Source organism: Eublepharis macularius, chromosome 11 (assembly GCF_028583425.1).
Source record: "Eublepharis macularius isolate TG4126 chromosome 11, MPM_Emac_v1.0, whole genome shotgun sequence".
Taxonomy (NCBI): Eukaryota; Metazoa; Chordata; class Lepidosauria; order Squamata; family Eublepharidae; genus Eublepharis; species Eublepharis macularius.
In genome coordinates, this window is record NC_072800.1 from 24,137,639 (window position 1) to 24,162,814 (window position 25,176).

The 25,176-nt window shown below is 41.1% G+C and overlaps 1 protein-coding gene across 4 annotated transcripts in view; it reads right to left on the reverse strand.

The window, feature by feature from the left end:
• Window positions 1-25,176, reverse strand: part of SUGCT (succinyl-CoA:glutarate-CoA transferase) — a 427,037-nt gene that overhangs the window by 349,705 nt on the left and 52,156 nt on the right. For all 4 annotated transcript variants that reach the window (XR_008597798.1, XR_008597797.1, XM_054990749.1 and 1 more), the window contains exon 9: window positions 13,247-13,342. Coding sequence is in view for 2 of the 4 variants with exons in the window: in XM_054990749.1 (XP_054846724.1) it covers window positions 13,247-13,342 (96 nt within the window). In the remaining 2 variants the exon portion in view is untranslated. The remainder of the gene's footprint in view (window positions 1-13,246; window positions 13,343-25,176) is intronic.

Below are 25,176 nucleotides of genomic sequence, written 5' to 3' on the forward strand. Positions count from 1 at the left end.
GCCTTCCTATCTGAGTAAAAATGACTTTTTGAATAATTCACTTTTGCATCATTTGTGGAAAGCCAGGAGGGTGGGGGTTCTCCTGACCTCCTCAGAGAGGCCATTCCATAGTGTAGGGGCCACCACAGAGAATGCCCATGTACGGGCTGCTGTTGATTTCATCCATGTGCAGGGTGGCATCTGCAGGAGACCCTGTTCAGATGAGCAAAGCTGCATGGAGGAACATAGGGAGGGAGGCGGTCCCATAGGTATGCCCTTCCAAATGTTCCAATTCTGCATATGAGTTCCCAGAGCTGAGACTTTCAATAACTATCTGTTATGGGGGGGCTGTATAGTGACCTGCCCCCCACCACATGAATTAATCTCACCAGAATGTTAAATGTTCCTCTTTACAGTATTCACCCAGATGGTCTAACAGTCTCTTTAATCCAATCCTAGTTAGAGAAATTAGGATCATATTGCCAGCGTACAACAAAACTGACACTTTCTGGTGGCCTAAGGTCGGCGCAACAAATTCTGGTCCGGATAGTTTCGTGACAATATCATTTATGAATAGATTAAAGAGTAGAGGGGCTAGGACACACCCTTGCTTTACTCCCTTTTCTACTGGGATTTCCTTAGTTAGGGAACATCTCACCAGAATGGTTGTTCCCTCCTTCCCTCCCTTCCCCCCAGCAGGGGTGGATGATATGAATATGGACCGCCATCTTGGAAACTGTAAATTGTAAACTTAAATTGTATTTTATGACTGTTATGATTTTATTGAAGTTTTAATTGTATTTATATTTGGATGCAACCCGCCCTGAGCCTGTTCATGGAGAGGGCAGGCTAGAAATTGAATGAACTGAATTGAATCTGTAAGCAGGGAAAGCAAACTCTTGTCATATTTCAAGCTAAAATGCCTAGTACAATTTGAAGGAATGGTGGTGAAGCTCACTCTACAGTAACTGCTTCTGTTCAATTACCTAACATTATGTTGTTCAACATTCTGGAGCTGAGACAAAATAATTAGCAGAATAATAATCTTTATTCGCTCATAATATAACATTTCAAATTCCAAAACTGAATTACAAAAAAAAAGGTAATTCTGTCTTTGCCCTGATTAAAAAATCTCAACTCCGAAAGGCATGCTGCAACATTACATGAATGACATCTAGTGGACACATTGCTTCATGACAATTAAGTACTTTAACAACATATATTACATATTTTAAAACTTTCAAAATGTGGTAACTTTGGTAACCATATAACATTTGCTCTGATTCAGTCACCAGTATCACTGCTATACAGTGCTTTTTTTCTAAAAAAAAATGTTTAGGGGTACTCTCAGTTTGACTCAAGAAAATCACCATTTTATAGTTCAAATCAGAAAAAATAAATGCAGCCAATGGACAAAATTACCAAGAACATGCTCACTCTTCACATGGTCAACAGAAGACGGGGCCGTGTGCCCACTCTCCACGTGGTCTACAGCAGACACTGTATCACACAACACCGTTGTCGCATCTTTTGTTTTTACAGAGTCATCATTCACATTACACTTCTTTGCTGGCTGTGATGATGTAAAATAGTAATTTTCCTACTCATATTGAAATACTGCCACTCAATGAGGTTATAGGCCAAACTTTCATCAGTAAAACACCACACTACTTCACAAATTAAACACTTGCTTCCATCTGAGACTCAGGAAACACCGTGAAAGGAAATGACATCAGAAGACTGTCGGTGATGAGAATTATGGGTATTGCCAACCAAGCCCCTCTATAGTGACACGTGCGCACAACCAAAGAGTTTTGGTATAGACAAACTCTTTGCACTCTTTGAGCAAAACGTACACAAATACACAAATTGGTCGCCACCATCAGGGGTAGCAACAAGACTGACCAATCACCGCCGTGCTAGATTCCAACTACCAGAGCTCCAAGTGGCTTAGAGAAGACTTGTTTGTATTTGTCTGCACCCTAACGATCACCATTTATGCCAGCAGTCTCGGTGGCGTGTTCGATGCTCAAAGACATTTCATTTTTTGTAAGATGAACAGCACTCCTAGTGAGTTTAAATATAACTAAACATCTCTGTTGCCAACATACGCTACATAAAACTTAACAAATCACATAAATATCCATAATACGTTTGGAGTTGGTTTAGCGGGAATTCCAACATTTTAAAATTTTTACTTTCTCCCGTTATATTCACAAAATGTTTAGGGGTATGTGTACCCCTGCGTCCCCCCAGAAAAAAAGCACTGCTGCTATATAAATTTAGATCTCAGATCAGTTTCTCAGATACTTGTTCAAGCACTTTGATTTAGATACGCATAAACTACAGCAGCAGGAAATCCCAGAGTAAATACACAGAGAGACAATCCAACAAAAAGAGAAAAAAATACAAAATATTTGCATTTAATCCATAGAAATGCCCATTTGTTTTGAAATGTATTGCTCTTCTCAAAGCAGTAGGCAGAGGTCTGTCACCTTAAAAGTATTCTAGCATGACCATCTGCTTTGGGTTAACAAACTTAATAAAAGTCCATTCTTTTGATAAGGGTGTAAAAACAGTAGTTTAAGCACAATCTGCAGTTTTGACAAGAAATCGTACCCATGCACATGGTCTTTAGTCTGGCCTTGTGGTCTTGTCCCCCTGACATGAACCACATTTTAAGATCCCTGGGCTTAAACAGCAGTGAAGAAGAGGTGGAGGCCACGGCAAAAATAAACTCACCACTCCTGCACGTGCACTAAGCTTATACAGGCCATCAGCTGGAAGATTTGGTATACTTAGCCTTCTACCTAATCTATCTGTATCCATATTGTCAGTTGGCTACCCGTGAGACATTCAAGGAAATTTACAGCACATTTTAAACTCTTGTTTAACTTTCTTACTCCAAGGCCCTTATATTGTAAGGGAGCTGACAGCATAACATTGCTATAGAAGTGGAAAAGAGCAAGAGTCCAGTAGCACCTATAAGACTAACAAAATTAGTGGTAGGGTATGAGCTTTCATGAACAACTCCTCAGTCATCTCTTTGCTGGTCCCTGACTGCCAAAATATAGCAGAGAATGGATCTGGAATTGACAGGAGCTTTCAAAAGCAGTTTGGGGTACAGCAAGCAAGAAAACCCACTAGGCATTGCCAGGGGTCAAGCCTGTAGGATGTCTAAGATTTGGATTCCAACCCATGTCCAAAATCTTAGCCCATCCCGATTCATAGGAACATAACTCTGCAGCACAGAAATGGAAGGATGCCCTAAGAATAAAAACAACTTCCACACTGAGCAAGAAGACTTATCACTCTGTTTTTATTCTGTGCTTTGTTGAGTCTGGCTTGAAAAATCAGTTGTATCATAGGGTAATAGCAATCCCCTGGGGTCCACCTCAAGGCAGAATACAGAAACAGCCAAGCAGCTGCAATCTCTGGTGGTGCATGCAATACTACAGAGTGTAAAGTTTCTAAATGGTTGACGTTACTTTGGTCATCCTGTACTTAGCCAGGAAAATCTTCCCTAGTACAAAAAGTTAGCCCAAAACAAATAAAATCCTGGGGAGGGGTATGAAATGAATCTAGAATTTGGGACACAGATGTTCTGCTCGGCTCAAAAGAGCTACCATCAGCAAACTAGCCAATGTGGAAGATTACTGCTACTCCCTAGTTTCCTGGGAAATGGAAATAGAGAAGATTGCCATAAATACCACAATGGAAAATGCTTCTGGCTATAAAAAAGTAACTACTGGGTAAGTAGCCAGCGTGGTGTCTCTTCTACTGATCATAAGTGGAACACAGAGCGCAATTATTTTGGGAACACTTTTGTATACTGAATTTTTCTTTCCTCCATACAGTAGCTACAGCAAAGGGTCGAAATGCCATTCTGTGACTTCTAATCATGGCTATCTTTCAAACTATACTCCCAGTTCTAACCTGCTATCAGTTCAAAAAGTGCTCTTTCAGCACAGCGATTTTGAACTTTCAGCACAAGGTTGACTGATTATTAGAAAATCCAAGATTCCTTCATACAATGGGAAGTTCTCTTTTAAAAACTGTTGTCAGCTGTTAATTGCATGTGAGGGATTTTCAAATTCTCTAGTAAAGTTACATAAGGATCCTGCAACACCCAGGGCTTTTTATCAGCGGGAACGCAGTGGAACGGAGTTCTGGCACCTCTTGAAAATGGTCACATGGCCGGTGGCCCCGCCCCCTGATCTCCAGACAGAGGGGAGTTGAGATTGCCCTCCACACCGAGAGTACTCTAAACTCCCCTCTGTCTGGAGATCAGGGGGCGGGGCCACCAGCCATATGACTATTTTCGCCGAGGGTGATTTAAACTTTAAAAACTCCCCCCTTGTTCCAGCTGGCCCAAAGTGACATCATTGTGTGGTCCTGAGTTCCACCACTGAGTTCCACCACCTCTTTTCCCAGAAAAAAAGCCGTGGCAACACCTAATGCCACACACCATCCATTTTCAACAATTCTATCCTAGCAAATTTTTATTTCTTCCTCTGTGTCCAATTTTCATTCCAAAAGCAAATACCATTTACTCTGGTAGGTTCTTTGTGAATTTATTCTCTGTTCTTTCTGAATAAATGAGGACTTTAAAATCAATCCAAAGTAAAGAGTATTAATAGATCTTCAGCTTTTTTATATTCTTGAAATGGATGCTGGTTCATATTTTCATCAGATTTATCCTGGAGGGTTTCACCCCTGGGTCAAGACGCTCAGGAAGGTTGTGGAGCCCATTCTGCTGGGTCACAAGCCCCTATAGGACTGCCTCTTTTTGATACTTTTTGGAAGGACCTTGTTGCTAGGGTAAATTCAAAGATAGCAAGGTGACTACAACTCTTACCTCTACTTGAATGCATTCTGAGAGGAGTGGCAGGAGAACAATAAGATTAGCATATCAACCACCAACCCATATGCAAAAGAACCTCCTCAGGATACAGTGAAGCTTCCCCCCATTAGCATTCCACACCCTGGGAAACTCTTACAGGATGACTCAGCCCAAACCCACCTTCCTAAGTAGATATAAAATTACCTGCTAACATCTTCTCCACACTGTGACACTGAGAGATCTCTGTCTTTTGGTGCTACACCTCTGAAGATGCCAGTCACAGCTGCTGGCGAAACGTCAGGAACTTCAATGCCAAGACCACGGCCATACAGCCCGGAAAATCTACAACAACTAACGTTCTCCGTCCATGAAAGCCTTCGACAATATAATGAGATTTCATTCAGTAATGGAGAGGATTCTTCCATGGATCTGATCCTAGGCTTGATTCTCACTACAATACACCTCCTGACACTCTCCTTGGTCTGCTGCCCATATTTCTAAACTTGACATTGTTAGTGAGGTCATAAACTCTGGATACCATCACATGACCATGACATCATATACCTTGTTAACATGTGCTTGCAGCTCAATAGTCCCTGTTGTTACATGGCGGTTAAAGGTGAAATCCAGCTCTGGAAAGGTTGGTTAGGACATTGTATACACAATATTTCTGTATAGGCACTATTTATCTTCTATAGGGATTTGGATGTTCACTGACAATACGGACTTTGCAACGCTACAAACTAAACATCACCACAATGGTTTTCACTGTTTTGAAAATGTACTTCCACAACCTTTCAGTCTAATAGGAGGGTCAATGGCTTCTTCCCCTGTTTGTAAGCTTCTCCAGAGGCAATGTGGGAAACAAAATCCTCAAGCTGTTGAGCCTTTGATCTGACTGAGCAAGATTTTTTTTGAAAGGATAGCACATGGTTGACTCTTAAAACAAAACCCACATGTCCCCACCAAAAGACTGACGAAGAGCTGGGGGGGATTATTACTTTATAAGTTGCCCTAGATCACATCTTTGCACACAGAAGGTTTCCAGTTAAAAGGCTCTAAGGCTATGATAGGTTTGGTAAAGAGCTTTCACTGACCGAGGTCCTGGAGAGCCACTGCCAGCGTGAGTCAATAATAATGAGCTCGGTCATCAGCTTTTCTAGGGGCAGGACCCACCTTTAACCAAGGAGGCAGCATGAGCCTGGCAATCAAGTGCCAAGAAATCATTCATGACTGGCAAGTAAGACAGAGTCAGATAACAGGAAAAGGAGGAGCTGAAGGCTGTCTGTGCTGAAAGGGAATCCTCTCTACTAATGCATGATCCTATCTCTGTCATTCTGCTGTTCTTAATAGCATATGGAGACACTTTTGCTCCTTAAGAATGCACAACAGCAGCAGATCCTTCCAAAAAGGCAATCCCTACCCCCAAAGGCAGCTCTGTAAGGGCATGCAATGCAGCAAAGGGGGCTCTTCACCCCACCCAAGGGTTCTTCTGACCCATGGATTGCAAAATAACAGGCTAGACGGATCCGTGGTGTGACTCAGAACAAGGCAGCCTCGTGCATTCATACCAGATCACATCACGCCCACTAAAAGAGGATGAATTCAGACAAGACACGGCTTTTAGCCAGGAAACTATAATAATTAAAAAAAAATAAAGATAGCAAGCCAAGCAGGTCTTCAATATTATTGTGTGGGAAAGTACCATTTTCACCCCAAGACCACTCATGGTGCTTTGAAGAGATGAGCAGGCTTGGAAACACCTTGTAAATTGCTTTGCAAGGAGAATCATCTCACTGCTAGCATGAGGAGGGAATATGGGATTGCAACTAACCTTTTTTCCCCCTCATGAGAAAGACAAATCATAAGGCAATAAAAGGAAACCAGAGAAAACCTTGCTTGCGAAATGGGAGTCTTCGACAACAAGGCTAATGCTCCGCTGGGTCAAAATGTAAAGTGAAATTGGGGTGACCATTGAGCAATGGCTCAGGAGGACTGTGATTGTCAGAAAGATTGCAAACAGCTGCCTGCCTCACTGCATCTGGCAGCCAGGGTCCCCAGCTGATTCCCTGTCATTTTGACCATCCTAAGCCCTTCTTCTTCCTGGTTAGAATACATTATTACAGACTGAGATGGAAACAGGCTGGAGTGGTATATGTGCATTTTTATATTCCCCGAGTGATATTTGAAGATCTGATTGAAAGAGCTTCACAAAATGATATTATGCACTGACAACTCCACTTCATCAAAACAAGTATGTTTAACTAAAAGCTTTCAATAGCAGAAAGCTGCGGTTAACTGTGCAATCCTAAGCAGTTATATCCCTCTAAGACCGCTGAAGTCAATGGGCTTTACACTATTAGTAAGCTACAGAGTTCTCATTGAAATGTTGTTGGTGGGAGAGATACTCTAGGCAATGCTAACAAATAGTTTAAGTACAGTTGCCAACTCTGGCCTGGGAAATCCCTGGAGATTATGGGGGTGGTGACTGTGGAGGTGGGAGTTTGGGAAGGGATTTCACCTAGAATCTATGATATACCAAATAAGATTAATTGTCTCCAGGGGAACTTGTCTCCTTAGACTGGAGATCAGTTGTAATACTGGGAGAACTCCAGGCCCCACCAGGAAGTTGGCAACCCTAAGCCTAAGTCATCATCTTAATTACTGGTTGGTTTATTGGTTTCATTTATATTCTACCTTTCTCCCCAATAGGGACCCAAAACAGCTTAAAACATTCTCCTCCCATCCATTTTATTCTTATTTATTTTCTCCACCAAAAAACACATGGCACCTGAAACTTGTGTCCAAGGGTAGATTGAGGGGGAGGCATCAAGCAGTAACTGACAGCATGAGAAAGAAGATAGTACAAATACCCTGTCAGCATAACCACACACAGGGAAGTGCTCAGAGAAGAAATTGTGTCGCAGCTGGAGTCTGAGTCCCCTCACATAAGAGATCCCAGACACAGTCAGATCTATAGAGTCACTCCTGTCTTGCCGTCTCCTTGTGCTTCTGCCCAGAAACCAGGGAAGGTAACCCTCCTCATTGCCCAGGTGCTTTAAACACAACATGGCAAGAAGCACATGCCCCAAAGGGCTTCCAGAAATCTTGGGAGAATCTGATGAGCTCTGGTGGGCAAACAAGACTTGCTGGGAAGATGTCTATGAACCAAGCTACAAGTGATACCTGAAACAGGTTAGACACTTGTCAGCTTACCTCAAGTTTTGATGGGAAATGTAGGCATCCTGGTCTTACAGCTTGGTTCTCCATTTAATTGAAGTTTACAGAACCCCCCCCCACACACACACACACAGCCCAGCAAGAGCCCAACACCTGTACTCCTCTCCTGACCGCATGTTCTCCCTCCCATAGACTGCCGCTCTGTAAACTTCAATTAAATGGAGAACCAAGTCACAAGACCAGGACATCTACATTTCCCATCAAAACTTGAGGGAAGATGACCAGTGTCCAACCTGTGTCAGGCATCACTTGTAGTTTGGCTCTAAGGCTGTTGGGGAATGAGGATCAGCTCCTCGTAGTGGGAGGGTGAGAGCTGCAGGAGAGACAGGCAGGGGCGGGTGGGCCTCTGCCCCTCCCCTTTGTTGAGCCTCCCCAGGTCTCATGCTACATTTCGCAGCATCCAATTTCTATTACCGTTCTCATGAAGCTTTCCCCAGTTTAGGGAAACTGGAATCAAGAGAATATTTCATATATAAAATGGAATGCATTCAGTAACATCAAGGCCTCATTAGAGCAAACAGTGCTGATTACTAACACATTTCAAGAGTTAAATAATACTGGTATTGGTCACTTTTCTTGTATGACATTGTTCAGAGTTGTCATGCAGAGACACAGATGTTGAAAATATTGACTTTTTAAAATTTTCAACATCTGTTTAAGAAGCCATTCCCAAAGGTTTCCTAATCCTCTATGATTTAATGACATTCTGACATTCTTAAAAAACCATAGCAAAGCTGATATCTTTTCACAATTCTAATTTAATACTTGTCTGAATGCATACTCATGCTTATTTTAAACAGTGTCTAGAAAACAAATGGCTCAGTTCTGAGTTTCTTACAGCAGAATCCTTTACAGAGCTCCTCCAGTCTAAGCCCATTAAAGTAGACTGGAGGAATCCTGCTTTGGCTTGCATTGTTAGATTTTAAAAACTGCTATGTTCTACATAATTTGATTAGTTTATCTGATTTTTTTTTAAGCATCTCAAAACATTTGGAAACAAACGTCTTCCCAGAAGACGATAATCTTCAATCACTATATTGTATTTCAGGAAATAAAAGGTAGCATGTGCAGAACCATATCTTTGGGGGTTGTAATGAAATTACTTAGGTTCTATTCCAAAAGGCGCTAGACTAACTCATTAAGTTAGTCTGGTTACAAAGTCATTGAACCTCATTTTAGCCATCTGTTAAAAAGAATGTAAAGATGTTTTATCTAGGAAAGAGAAAGCATCTATCTGAACCACGGATGTGAAACCTCCACATTTTTCTCCTACAAACTACTGTACTATGCACTGGCAGTTCACACAGTCCCACTTTGCACAATATGTTCTGGATCTAAGATCTCCTTGCATTCAGAATCTGTCATTGGATCATCATTCATTTCTATACCAATATGGACTGATTCTTCTTACACCTGCCCTTGGAATGGACACTCTTTCCGGGATCATAACATTCTCTCCAGGTGACTACAGCTTGTGCATTTCCAATTGTAGCTTCCACCCCATAGAAAAAGCTTCTAGAGGAGGTTGGGGTACCAACCCTGGACATTTTTAGAGGGCGTCAGTTATTTTCTGGGAGAAGGTTATTGAGGGTTTTACTGTACCACGCACGCTTTAAATATAAATTTGTAAAACACCATGAGCCAAAAGCAAAAGGAAGAGTATGAATATGTTAATAAATATTTTAAAATTAATTGAAATATTGAAATATTTTAATTAATTAAAATATAGTCCTTCTTTGCTATTTTGGACTTTGAATTTGTCACAAAACAAATTCTTCTGTACAGCAATGTGGTTTCATTGCACAGGACTTTTAGAGTTGTTGACAACTGAGAAACAACTTTATACTCTCTGTTCTCTCTACATTTAAACGTCTCCTAAGAGCATGCCCAAAGTACTGTTAAGTGACCCAAATCTGCTGCCAATGCAGTCTCTTTAAAAACTGGTTTACTACATCAATTATGCTGAAAAGTTCTCATTCTATGTAGAATGGTGTAGCCATAGTGTTGCTTGAAATTTTTTGCAATGCTCATTAGGAAACTGCCCCCAAGTGATAATTCAGAGAATTTCCAATAATCTTTTAAAGCAACTAATTGGGTTCATGCTGAATAGATCAGATAACTTGATAGAGAATGTTTAATCTCCTTTGAGACAGTCCACTAGAGCACAGGGTCAGGAATCAAAGTTCTGAACACAAGGAGTGATTCCGCACACGTTGGATAATGCACTTCCAATCCTCTCTATAGATCATTTGGAACGGATTTTTGTGTGTGCGGAACAAAAAATCCACCTCAAACGATTGATAAAGTGCATTGAAAGTGCATTATCCAACGTGTGCGGAATCAGCCAATGAAAGGAATTCTGGAGAAGTGTATCTGACAAAGGGAGCTTTGACTCTCAAACGCTTATACCCTGAAATTCTTGTTGGTCCTGGATATGATACTGTACTTGAATCTGAGCAAGTGATTACGATTAGCTATTTTGTGAGCATGGAAGAACCATATGGCTGTTTTGCTCTGCCTAGATGTCCAAATCATAGCAGTGTTTTTTGGAGGCCTCACATATAACGTCGTCCACCAATTGATCGCTTTCTGAGTTTTCCCCCCTTTGCTTTGCTTCAGTCTTTCCCAAACCTGCTTTGCTACAATCTTTCCTGAAAGACTGCAGTCTAAGTGGGTTACCATGCCATGGGGATAGGAAAGTGTACATTTTTGAACACTCTGCCTACATCTGTACCATTTTGTTGCTATGATCTCCTCACACCTGCTATTCCCCTCATACTACTATCAAGCTTTTTAAAATAAAAAAATGTAGTTGTGCTATACGCACACACCACTATTATTTTTTAAAAGCCAGTGGCGAGCCCTCTAGTGCCGTTCCCGACACACACCACCAGAGGGCTTTTTTGCCTACTTAAATATATATATATATATTTGAAAAGCCATCAGGTGCTGCAGGGACAGAAATGGCAGGCACACGGAGATGACCAAGTAAAATACAGGAATACTCCCATGTGGACTCTCTGTGAATTTGTATTTGGAATTCGAATGCTGTTGCATTTGTAGTGACTGTATCTGCACAATGGGGAACCATCTCCACGTGGATGCAGCTCTAGTTAGATACTGCCAGAGGATAAAGAACACTGGGCCTCTTCCATCTGCTTGGCTCACAGAGGTACACAGGAACCACTTAGGAATATATTCATTTAGTTTAAAACAATTCTGCCCTTTTTTGATTTAAAAATGAAAAACAAAATGACCAAGCAATGCACAGTAAGTTAAAATCACAGCACATAACAAAATACAAAATGAGCCGAAGCACCAAAACAATGAACAGAATAAAATCAGGGAATAAACCGAAGAGCTCTAACAAAACAAAATTCAAAGGCATCAGAAACCAGTATCAACATAGTATCTCCACTACCATTAATTCAAACCAAAATTCTGCCAACGAAAAGATAGCCTTCAGCTGTGTCTGAAATGTGAAAGGGATGAGCCAAATGAAAAAAGAATTCCAAAATCTCAATTCTGTCACCAGTCAGATATGACCACCTGTCAACCTTCTGATAAGGATGGAACACAGAACAGGGCTTCTCCAGCTGATGGTAAGTATATGGGGAAGCTTATGTTGGGAGAGGTGGGCCCTTAAGATACCCTGGTTCCATGCTGCTTAGGGCTTTAAAGGTCAAAAATCAGCATTTTTAAATTAGGGTCCAGAAACAAGCTAGAAACCAGTAAATTTGAATCAACGTCAGCAATCATGTAACCATATCCTGAACCAGTTACAAATCCATAAAAACTTGTTTTAGAGTCTTTATCTGCAATATTCTGGAGCCAGGATTTTGATGGTCAAAAGTATCAGCCCTTCAAGCAATTGCTCTTGTAGCAATGAAGCCATCAGTGGGACAGTCTGGACTTGTGTCCTCTCCCTTGTGTTTCCCCCACAAAAAAGAGAGAGAGAGAGAGAGAAATAATGGGTGCCTTATTAATTAAATGGACATTATGGATAAAGAAGTGGTTCTCATTTTTTTTTATAATATTTTTATTGTTTTCCAACACATATATACAAACATGAGACAGTTATCATTTTACTTGTCGATATCTATTTCTTTTATCTCTTTTATTCCAGCTTAATACATCAACTGCGAGCTCTATTATGTCATTATACAGTTAATCTTAGTATCATATTTATGTTTACTGGTTATTGTTATTTGTCATCCATTTGTAGGAGGGTTCCCATGGTACAGAAAAATCTTCTTCCACTTGCCCTTTCATTAACAATGTTAATTTATCCATTTCTGCCATCTCCAATACTTTCGTTATTAATTCTTAAAGGAGTGGTTCTCAATGTGGCTTTATCAGGACCCAAAGCACAACATGGACTAGTTAATAGGGAACAATGGTCTTAGACATATGGCTGCAAGTGTTATTTTGTATAAATACACACAAGAATTGTGGTAGGAACACTTGGTTTCTTTTAAAGGTTTTCACCAAGAAAAAAACAAGCTAATTGAGAAGAGATCAGTGGTCCATATTCCAGCATCCTGTTTCACAAAGTGGCCAACTAACTTCCCTGGAGAGCCAAGAAACAGCAACAGAAGCCAAGACCTTCCCTTGATGTAGCCTCCTAGCACTGGCATTCAGAGATTTAACTTCCTCTGGATGGTTCCTTCTAGTAGCAACTTATCGAGCCAACCTCAATGAATCTGTCTGATCCCCTTTTCAAGCCATCTAGGCTCATGACCATCACTATGTCCACTAGCTGTGAATTCTACAATTTATTACTCATGGTTACAGAGATACTTTTCAAAATCTTTGGCAAGTCCTTCAGGGAGCCAGGACTCTATGTATCTTTCCTATAAGCACTATGGAAATCAAACAAAGTTCATTCACTTGCAGTCTGGTTAGCATAAGAACATACAGCCATTAAGATGACACTTTAAAGTTTATCTCATGTTAGCTAACTTCTTTGATCCATTCAAATGTTATTTCTTGTCACTAACTTGCAGTAGATGAATACACAGGCAAAGTACAAGAATAAATAAAGAGAACCTTGTTTTAACCAGAGATCAAATGATTTCAGAATGCTGTAGATCAAAGGATGCAAGGCATTTGTCCATGTAAAAGTAATATCAAAACCCCACAGAATTAGAAAAGAGAGAGGCAGAAAGATTCCTATTTACTTACTTGGTAAGGAACGATACTGGCATGAGCCGTGCCCCATCGTTTGGGTTCTGTTTTGCAATTCAGGAAATTACTTGCTATGTAAGTAAGACAGGCAACCTGCAGAGATACGAAAACGTACATTAAAACAGACATTGGCGTTCTGATATGCCCCCCACACGTTGTTAGCAACTTTAATTCAAAATTGCATCTATGCTCCGGATTCCAGTCAAAAAGCATTCCATCAAGGCATTAATTGTTGTTGCGGGAAACAAGGGAGAAGGAAAACCAATTCCAGGTGGTGACCCAGAATTCAGCAAATGTAGAACTAGAGATTGTGTCATATTCAAAGAAAAATGTGATCACTTCCATAAAACAATTATTGTTAATTTGCCTTTCACTGGGGTTGCTATTAGAAGTTGTTTTTGTAGGAATTGCTAGGGTTCAAGCTGGTTAACCATGCCGAATAGAGGAAGAAGCAGTATTCTCCTCCCAAGTATAGCTCCATTCCACCATGGAGCCTACTGGCCTGGCTATAAATACTTCCAGGTCAGGCCTGTGATTCTTCCTGGACAACAGCTACACTCTGTTTGGATACCTAACATCCCACTAGGAATCTCTGCTAGAGATGGTCATAAACCAAAATACGAACCAAAATTAAGCACGAACCAGGTTGGTTCGTGGTTCGCGAACCAGTGGTTCGTCAGATCCCATTTCTGATGAACCACCACAAACTTTAGGCTTATTCGTTTTTTTGGTTCATCACTGCAGACAGCCAATCAATCAGTTTCCTAGGCAACAGGGGATGGACTTCCTGCAGATCTTCTGCTGACCCAGAAGTGAACTTCTGCTGGCGCAGAAGTGACCTTCTGCCAACCCGGAAGTGATGATTTTCTGACCTGGATGTGACGTTTTCACAAACCAAATGAACCAGTTCGCGAACCAGGGGCAGGTTCATGAAAGTTTGTGGTTCGTGAAATTTGACGAACCACATGGTTTGTTTTTTTCTCGTTCATGCCCATCTCTAGTCTCTGCCTGCTCTTTCACTTGCTTCCCAGTGGTCTTTCAAGGATCTCAGAGAGCACTGGGATCCTTCAGGGACTATGCTCAGTGTCACTTGGTTCATAAGCTATTTTTTAGTAACATAGAGACCTTGTAGAGGTTTTCTAGATGTGTGACACTCTTATAAGGTTCTTGTTCTTCCAAGGATATGCCTTCTAACCAAGAATCTAATTGATAAACTATTAAATGGTTATTATAAAATAGTTTTTCCTAAAGCTAACTTTTCCAGTGATACTGGATTAATTAAATTTACTTGGGGAGGTGGAGAGTAAGCCTACAAAGGTTGACTGGCTGGGCATTGTCCAGTAAGACACGGATAATCTACCTGTATTTCTGATATTTCCATTCTGTATGTATTGTTTATATGGTTATCAATGTTGTTGCTGTTTTTGGTATAGGAATAGTTGCATTTAGAGAATTTTGTTTAAGTGACCATTGATCAAGACAACAGTTGAAACATGTGTAATCTTCCATGGCTATTAATGTAAGTATTTTATAGTCTATGAATATTTTGTTTATTTAGCTGAAGAATTAAATAAAAAGCTGAAAGCTCAGTTAAAAACATTTAAATGTCAAGGGTTGAAATCAATATCTTCAAACACTTTTTTGAACCAACAATTCAATATTTAAGAAGTAAAAAAGCTGAGAGAAGAAAGTCAAACAGAAATGTGACAATGCCAGTTAAAGTTTTTTCCCAATACCTGTTCCTCTGTCTTCCATTCTAGGCAATACTGATAGTAATATTAAGCTCTGCCTCTGGTCATCCAACTCTTACATGTATGACTGAAAATTACCAAAAAAACCCCACATCCCTTTTCCAGTTAGCTCTATGATGTACGCAGGGGACACCTACAAAATGCAAGTCTAGAATCTTTGACTGTTCTACTCTCTGCTGCTTGCCACAAATAATACTGAGTGGTCCCAACTGTATGTATCATCATGCTCAATTAAGCATTTGCACCTGCTTCTAAATTTCATGAGACATGAAAGTTTGTAGAGACACACATTTCTAGCAAGGTGGCACACCATTAATTAAATGTTGCCTCCTTTTAAACATAATGAAATGTAGTTATCTTATATACTAATAATGAAGTGGCCATGATCTGTGGATACTTAAATCTGGAGACTAGAGCCATGAAAGGACAAGACAGATCTTCCTACATGCCTAAAAAATACCAAGTTTGCAGAAAAACCTGAAATCTAAAAAAAAAAAAAACACACTTTTGGGTTTAAAAAAATGATTAAAGGAGCTCCTGTAACTTTAACCAGATGCTCTCAGTGGCTATTGTTAGGCAACCAAGTAAAGTTAGATTAGTATTCTAGGTTTGGTTTCTATGAAGAAAGGTGGTGGGGGAGGGGGCAGGGCCCTTTCAAGGGCTGTTTTGGTCTTTGAGAGAGGTCTCATTGGGCCAGGGCCAGAAACAACCACCACATGACTTGATACCACATGACTTGCATGATTCATCCAGGCCTGGTTGCTTGCTAGTTCTCAACAGCAGCACCCCAAGCCACTGTAGTGTAGAGGTTAGAGTTTCAGAGAAAGATGTGGGAGACTCAGGTTCAAATCTCCACTATGCTGTGGAAGTTCTCTGGGTGATGCTGATCCAGTCAAACACTCTCAGCCTAACTTACCTCTCAGGTAAGTGCCAGGGCACTTTAACCTCCTGGCAGGAGGGGGGAGGGAACTGGGGCTTACCTTTGGCTGCTTCCCAGGTGCTGCTTGAGTGTGCGCAAAACGTGTGCGTGCCTCTGTGCCTTCACGATGACATCACTTCTTGGAAGTGACATCAACTCACAGAAATGGGAGCACGCATGAACTTCATAGCAGGCCAATTTGGGCCCCAAACGGGCCTGATTCGGCCCATCTGGGGATCAAATTGGCCTGGTGCAAAGTGCTGGAGTGCTCTTGGGGCAGCATGATAACATCATGTTATGGCACCGCCCTGGGTGCACACCCACGAGGCACGTTCCCACACCTTATCCCCCTGCTGGCCAGATAAGTGGGGGGGGCAGAGGGTGGAAGCAGGGGATCCACCGCCTCCATCAGGGGAATGGGATTCCTACGCTCAGGGTTAGGATAATATGGAGGCAAGATGCATACTGTCCTTTTCTCTCTTTTTTAATAAGTCAAAGTGTTATTTAAAAAGAAAAGATGAATAACAGTAGAAAGTGCATAGAAACGTATAAAAAGCACTATATTTGAATTAGATTTGAACTGTAACAAAAAAATATGTTCAAGTGTATAATAGCACTAGCTTATATAATAGCTCTCTTCCCCTCTCCTTAATTGCTTATACCCAAACTTTAATGTCAATGATTTTTAATCAGTCATCTAGTCTATATTTTATCTCTATAAAACAATTACCTTAATTTATCTTAGTTTTAACCTAAATAATCGAAGAAACCTTTCCATTTTTTCCAGAATTCTGATATTGGTCTATTGTGCACATAGGAAGTTAATTTAGCCATTGACTTAAATTCGTACATCTTGTCTAATCACACAGGCATCAGGGCACGAATCTGTTTTCCATTTTGCAGCTGTCACCATATACCGGAAGAGGTCTCTCTGTTGTTTTGTAACATTATTCGGTAAAATATTTAATAGCATTTTTGGGGGGTTCAGATCAAACCTGAGTTTGAGAATCTTCTGCATCTCTTCATGTATCTTTATAATCCTTACTACTTCTCACAATCTCTTTGGGTGCAATATACCATCTAAAGAACATTTTGTACCAGTTCTCTCTTAACAATTGGCAAGCTGTAAATTTAATATCTTTGGTCCATAGATCTTATTGATTCACGGAGATGGTTTCTCCGGAGCAGCTTACATTATGCATCTCATCTTTTTTTCTCCAAAAGATGCATGATGTAAGCTGCTTTGGACCGCCACTGTGGAGAAAGGCAGTATATAAATGAAGTAAATTAGTAAATATAGATGAAGACTGGGGACAGATAAAAGGGAAGATGTTTAATGGGTTGAAGGAGAGAAGGACATAGGGGCTACCAGGAGGGAAAGAGGAAATAGTATGGGGAAGGGGATACAGGGAAAAGCATCTCCCAGAAGTCCTTGCAGGGTTCCCACCATGTAACTGAGTTAGGGTTGCCTTACCCTCCCAGTGGGAGGGGGGAACCCAGAACTTGTGTGTCCTGGTGTGGCAGTATGATGACTTCCAGGAAGTGACATCATTGCACAGAGCAGTGCACTGATCCAGGAATGCTCCTGTGCTCTACAGTGGGCTGATTTCAGCCTGTTTGGGGTCCAAATCAGCCCACTGTGGAGCAGAAGAGCATTGTTGGGGCGGTGTAACATTGCCATGCAGGGGCCTTGACTGCTCCCACACTCTACAGCGGGGTGATTTAGGCCCCAAATGGGCCCGATTTGGCCCATTTGAGTCCCAAATCAGCCCATTGCCAAGCACGGGACCACTTCTTGTGTAGCACAATAACATCACTCTCAGGAGTTATGTTGTCGTGCTGCCCCAGGAGGCTCCTTTTCCCACCTTTACCCTCTGACCATCCAGGTAAGTGGAGGGGGGAGGAGGGGGAAAGCAGGCGATCCTTCACCCCACCAGGAGGTCTGGGATCCCTAAACTGGGCCTGGCTCAGCTGCAACTGGATCATAGGGGAGAGGCTGCCCAGTGTGGAAGGAGGAAAGATTAAAACAAAGGGGGAGACAAAGGGGGGGTGGGAAGGAGAAAAGGAAGCAGGAAAGGGGGAGAGGCTATGGAGGGCAGGGAAGGGGGAAAGGACATGTTTGGGGAGGGGAACATGAAATACCACCCCCACTTGGATTGTTCTAAATCTGTGCTTATATTAGTATGTCCTGCTGAATGCAACTAGTGACAAATGAGCCCCAAAAGCTAACTTCTCCAAAAATACCAAACTTATAGTGCAATCCTATGCAGAGTTTCTCTAGTATGAGCTCATTGAAATTAATGGGTTTAGACTGGAGTAACTCTGCATAGGATTGCATTGTTACCTCTGCAAAAAAGTTACTTTAAAATATTTCAGGTTATCCTCCTCTCACGTTAGTAACAGCTAGGTCCAACAAACTATACTGGCTGTACCCCTTCCTCACATGTAAACTGAGAATACCTCTTCAGTTGCACCAGAATTCCATTTTAGTGTCTATTGTTTCTTAGGCAAACATGCAGGCATTAATTTTAAGATGGACTGATGTAGGAAAGGGTTCCTTGAAGACAGCACAAGGAAATTTGAATTCCATTGTTCTGTGTGATAATTTTCCTACTTCTCAATTTTTATTTACTTCATTTATGCAATGCTTTTCCTCCCAGTGGAGACCCAAAATGGCTTACATCATTAATAACAACAACAACAACAACAACAACAACAACTTTCAATTTATATACTGCCCTTCAGGACAACTTAATGCCCACTTAGAGCGGTTTACAAAGTATGCTTTCATTATCCCCACAACAAAACACCCTGTGAGGTAGGTGGGGCTGAGACAGCTCCAGAGAACTGTGACTAGCCCAAGGTCACCCAGCTGGCTTCAAGTGGAGGAGTGGGGAATCAAACCCAGCTCTCCAGATTAGAGTCCCCCGCTCTTAACCACTACACCAAACTGGCTCTCATTCTCCTCTCCATTCTCCATTTCATCCTTTTAACATCCCTGTGAGGCACGTTAGTCTGCAAGTGTGGGTCATAGGCCCAACGTCACCCAGCAAAGCTTCAATGGCAGAGTTGGTCTCCTTGAACTCAGTCTGACACTACTGGTCTTGAGCCTTTAATTTTCTATGAGAAAGGTGTTTGTGGAAATAACTTGTGTTGTCTTTAACAAATACACTCCTTGTGACAAGATTCAAGAGTCCAGTTGACCCCTGCCATAGTGCCAAAAGAAAGAGCTGAAACTCACTGTGTCCAAATGTTTTGCAATCTTTCAAGAGAGAAGACAAATAACACATCTCATTACTAAATTTTATTTAGTCTGCAGGTTGCACTGTTTTCTTTAGAGTCTAGAAGGCATGTTTTATTTCCATTTCAAGAAATAAAACCCACAAGGGTGGCCTTCAGACATTAAAGCAGATGTTCCACAAGGTACAATCTCGACATTCATTTACTGGTGCAGACAGTTCTAAATATGTATCATCACATCTGTCTACATTTTCCTAACACACACTGTCCCAGTTAAGTGAAGAGAACACACACATACATTTGAATTCTTTTGTGTGATCACAAAAGATAACCAAATCACAAACTCAGTTCTACATACCTAATAACACCAGGACAAAATGAAAGCATAGCATCACATGGTGGAAAACTCCACTTGACTGAAACAAAATAAATCAGCCAACAAAGAGGGATACAGCAAAGAAGGATAGCTTACAGCAAAGTGGAATCGCAAAGAGGAATAGCCTTTCAAGATGCTTTAAAAAGCTTTAAAAAGCATAATTACAGTAGCCAGATTGATTTCATCAACATAGATACATAAACCACCACCACCCAAACAAAGACATGCAATATGAGTTAAATGAAAAGATACGCCATTTTATTGTTATTCATTACCAAAGACTGTCTGCTGTAGCACAGTGGTTAAGTGGTTCGGCTGCGAATCAGCACTCTACTGGTTTGAATCCCACTACTGCCACAAGCTTAGTAGGTCGCCTTGGGTAAGCCATTCCTCTCAGCCCCAGCTCCTCAGCTGTATTGTGGAGATAATGATAACACTAACTTATATTGTCAAAGGCGTTCACGGCTGGAGAACATTCGTTGTTGTGGATTTTCCGGGCTGTATGACCATGGTCTTGGCATTGTAGTTCCTGACATTTCACCAGCAGCTGTGACTGGCATCTTCAGAGGTGAGCACCAAAAGACAGAGATCTCTCAGTGTCAATGTGTGGAGAAGATGTTAGCAGGTAATTTATATCTACTCAGGAAGGTGGGTTTGGGCTGAGACATCCTGTAAGGGTTTCCCAGGGTATGGAATGCTAACGAGAAACTCTTACAGGATGACTCAGCCCAAACCCACCTTCCCGAGTAGATATAAATTACCTGCTAACATCTTCTCCACAGTTTGACACTGAGAGATCTCTGTCTTTTGGTGCTCACCTCTGAAGATGCTAGTCACAGCTGCTTGCGAAATGTCAGGAACTATAATGCCAAGACCACGGTCATACAGCCTGGAAAATCTACAACTAAAATAACACTAATTTGTTTACCACTCTGGGTGAGGCACTAATCTGTCTACAAGACCGGTTTATACGTGCAGTTATTATTATTTTATTATTACTGTTTCTTCTCATACAATCCTGAAACACCAAGGGTTGGTTTCAGCCTCCTTTTCACTCAATTTCATCTAATTCCCCTCCATACTATGGCTCCCATTCCAAATGAGTTTTGTACATGTAGGCTCCATGATTCTCAACTTAGTTTTTTTTTTAATGGTCAAAGAGGACTCTGCCTTTGTTTTTCAACAACAGAAAAACTTGTTGGATCCAGCTCCAAATGTTTACTTCCATCCAGCCTGACAACTCCACATGACAGCACAAAGATATATGGACACTGAATGTCTAATTATAGCACCACTCTGCATGCCCTATAGATTTGTTTCCACATATTCAAGAGATGCAGGACATACCTTGGTATATAGGCAAGAATCCACAGTGGTTTCAACATGTTACAAAGTGACAAGAACAATTTTTTTAGTCCCTGCAAAACACATACACAGCTTCATATTCATGTGCCTGAAGTTGGTGGTGGTGGTGAAGAGTGCCCTCAAGTCATAGTTGACTTACGGTGACCCCTGGAGGGGTTTTCATGGCAAGAGACTAACAGAAGTGTTTTGCCATTGCCTGCCTCTGCAGCCCTGGTCTTTGTTGGAGGTCTCCCATCTAATTACTAACCAAGGCTAACCCTCCTTAGCTTCTGAGATCTGACAAGATCAGGCTCACCTGAGCAATCCAGGTCAGGGCATGCCTGAAGTTACAGCCTATAATTTAGAGACATTCCCCTATATTTAACAGTGTTACCAAACTAATAATTTATAACTAGCTCTAGAAAAACAATGTTTTAGGTATTTATGTTCAAGTTGGTAGCCGAATCCCAACATATTTTAATACTTTTATAAAATTATAATTTTATACTTTTATGAAATTATAATTTTTATACTTGCAAGACTTCAAAAGGACATTCTAGAATAAGGATTGATTATTGGGAGGCCCCAGGGCCAAATCTGGCCTCATCAAAAGTAGTAATACCCAACCCCCTTGCTACAAGTCATGCGAGGAGAGAAAGCTATCTCAAAAGACTCGCTGGTTGCTTTTTCTGCATAAGTAGTAGGAATTCTAAGATATTGCTTAAGTTGCACAAGGAACCATTTTTATTTTATGATATTCTTGGATTATATCCAGAGCTCACTATGCTGGCCTTAATAATGGGTTATGGAGGTTAAATTGTCTAACTTACATGGATCTTTCGTATCATGTACAGGCACAACAACAACAACAACATTCGATTTATATATTGCCCTTCAGGACAACTTAACGCCCACTCAGAGTGGTTTACAAAGTATGTCGAGGGCCGTTTCCACACGGCTTACCTTATTCTGCAAAATAGTGAAATCTCGCGCAAAATCTCGCGAGAAGACACTGTTATCGTGCGAGAAGACACTGTTATTGCACGAGAAGACACGATAACAGCGTCTTCTCGCGAGATTTCTTGCGAGATTTCGCTATTTTGCAGAATAAGGTAAGCTGTGCGGAAACGGCCATTATTATCCCCACAACAAAACACCCTGTGAGGTGGGTGGGGCTGAGAGAGCTCCTAGAAGCTGTGACTGACCCAAGGTCACCCAGCTGGCCTCAAGCGGAGGAGTGGGGAATCAAATCCAGTTCTCTAGAGTCCTGCGCTCTTAACCACTATACCAAACTGGCATGTGTGGTATTTCTCCTTGCTGGTATGTAGATGATTCAAACAACACTGAATGACTGCTGCCCAAAACTGCTTAATAATAATAATAACAGCAGTGTGGTTATATATCGCCCTTCTAGACATGTTAGTGCCACGCTCAGAGATGGTTAGAGTTACAGTCCGTGTGATTGCATTTGGCTGCACATGTAGATTAGTGAATATGTATGAAATAACCACATCAATACCACTGACTTCCAGGGAATGGCTTATAACTTCAGCGTTATGTATTGGCCCTAGCTTGAATGAAAGATAGGCTTCACTTGCTCTGATTCCTATTGGTGGTTACAGTTGGCAAGCAGCCAATGGCCCGCTCTAAATAAAGGCCAATCACATTCTTGCAAATATGTTATAATGTATATAGTTCATGCAAATGATGGTATCCTAAAGTTCTTGTTACTATTGGCTGTTGGTTAATTCAGGGGCGGGGGTTTTGTATATATATATATTGTGGGGTTCTGTTCTTCTTTGTGTCTGTCTGTCTACGGTTGGCAATAAAGCACGTTGTTTGAGCTAAATCACTCTGGTCTGAAATCACTCTGAGCTCCAGGCTCAATACTTAATATTCAGTCTTTAAAAACCTGCATAATATCTAGGGGCTACCTGAGAAGACTTTCAGATACAACAAGATAAAGAAGCTGTGCAATGTTTCCATACGCAGCGGTGAACTTAAAAGAAACTTGTAGTTAATATTTCTGTACCATGTGTCCTTACTAGTGCAGGATATATACTTATTTCCATTAATCTGGGGATGCTTTCCAATAGTTAAACATCTCCAAAACCCAAGGAACCATTGCTTTAAACTGAACACTGTTTAAAAGAAATATTTCAGAAGCAATTCTAAAGACAAATGTACTTTTAACTGTCTATGCCACAGTATGGTGCTACAAACTCTTGCTTGACACTACAGATGCAGAGGGAGAAAGATCAAGGAAGTACAAGATACTCAGGCAGTCCTACATTGTGTTAGCTGAATGAACATAAAGTAGTTTTAAAGCAAAAAAGGCACTTGAAAGTGGTCTATTATTCAGCAGTTTTTGTCCTGTTGAGCTGTGGGGTAACACAAAACGTATCTCTGGAGGCAATGTATGAAAAAGAACATGCTTCTTTAAAACTGAGAAATTCAAACTTACATCTTTGCAGCACTGATGAACACCCACTGTTCAACCCCTATTCTGGATTCCTTTGAACACTTTGTATGCACTTCAGAACAAATACAGGTTCAACTATTCAGATGTCGAAAGACAGCACTGTTCAAAGAAAAGTGTCGTCTAAGATTCTATTCGATTGGGGAGATCATTGAATTACTTTACGATTAACTTTCTGTGCATCAAAACACATCCACAGCTTTTTCCAATGACATCTCTCTTGCCAAAGGCCCCAGTTAACAGCAACAAAGACAAAAAAGGTGGCCACGTTCATTTTAAACCTGCATTTTCATTTCAGTTCTTGCCGTGATATTCTTCAGTTGAAAAGAAATTATTGAGTAACAGTTCTAGGCATTCCCTGGATTTATTTCAACCAAGTGCCCCACAGAAACCTTGCAAAATTTGAATCAGTAACTTACTTACATTTTATCTTAGTGGAGGAAAAATTGCTTCCAAGAATCCCCCCAGTTTGTTCATATTGCTGCGAGCCATGTCTTTTTTATTTGTTAAAGCGTGCCTTTGTGCATGTGGATGTGGGAGAGAAGAACAAGAAGGGAATTAGTCCAGCCTGGATTTAGCAGAGAATGGGTTATATTCCACAGCTTTTCCCCTAGCCTTCAAGGGAAGAGGGGCAATCCCCCTCTATTCTTCTCCTCATTGTAGCCCTCTGGTGCATGTCCTTTGTTCACATGGGTTTTACAGTACTTAGAGCCAAGCTACAAGTGACAAATGACACTTGAACGGCAAGTGAACAGACTCACGTGTATTCCTCCCTGCTCACTTGCGCTCCACTTGATCACGTAGTGGAGCACAAGTGGAGCACAAGTGAGCAGGGAGGAATATACGTGAGTCTGTTCACTTGCCGTTCGAGTGTCATTCGTCACTTGTAGCTTGGCTCTTAGTGTAGCCTTTAGGAGAGCAAGGTCGATGGAAACCGTTCCTACATCTTGCACCAGGAGAAAAGCTGGTAGGATCCAACTCATAGGTGAATCAGCAAAGACCAAGAATGTTAAAGAAAAAGAAATTTGTTTATAATTGAGTGGTAAAGTTGAAAATAATTCTGTGCATTTTACTTTTGTTAAAACATAGTAAAACTATCATATTAAGGGATACTAGAATACACACATGCACACACACACACACACACACACACTGATTAATTGCTTGCAGGACAGATTTCTAATCAGATAAAATATCTTTAGCCAACTGACAATTTTAATATTTGCCAATAAAGCTCTCAGGAAGGGTAATAATTGTACTGTAAACTGTCAGAACTCCCTAGGGTTACTGTATAACTAAAAGAGGATACTGCCTATATTTTTAATAATGTAAACTTGTTGAGATTCAATAATTAGAAGCAGAGAAAAGGCTTAGCAGCAATCATGTAACATAAACAATCCTAACCACAGGCCACAATCCCAGAGTTCCTTCATGGGCTCTACAGGCCTGTGCAGGCCCAGCGGCTTTGGACTTTTTTCTCCTCTTTGAAATTCTTTTGACGCTCGCCTGAGTTTTTAAAAGCAACATGCCTTGCAGCATGGCGGGAGGAGTTAATGGAGAAATCTGCTGCTTGAAAATTATAATGAAAACATTTTATAGGGCGCATGAAGTTAGAAGTGGGTATGAAGGCCAGAACCTTCTGTTTGTAAAATCTAAGAAAATGCACAATATGGTTAAAATATCTTAAGTGTAGTTAGGGCTTTTTTCTGGGAAAAGAGGTGGTGGAACTCAGCGGTGGAACTCAGGACTGCACAATGACGTCGCTTTGGGTTAGCTGGAACAAGGAGGGGTTTAAAGTTTAAATCGCCTTTGGTGAAA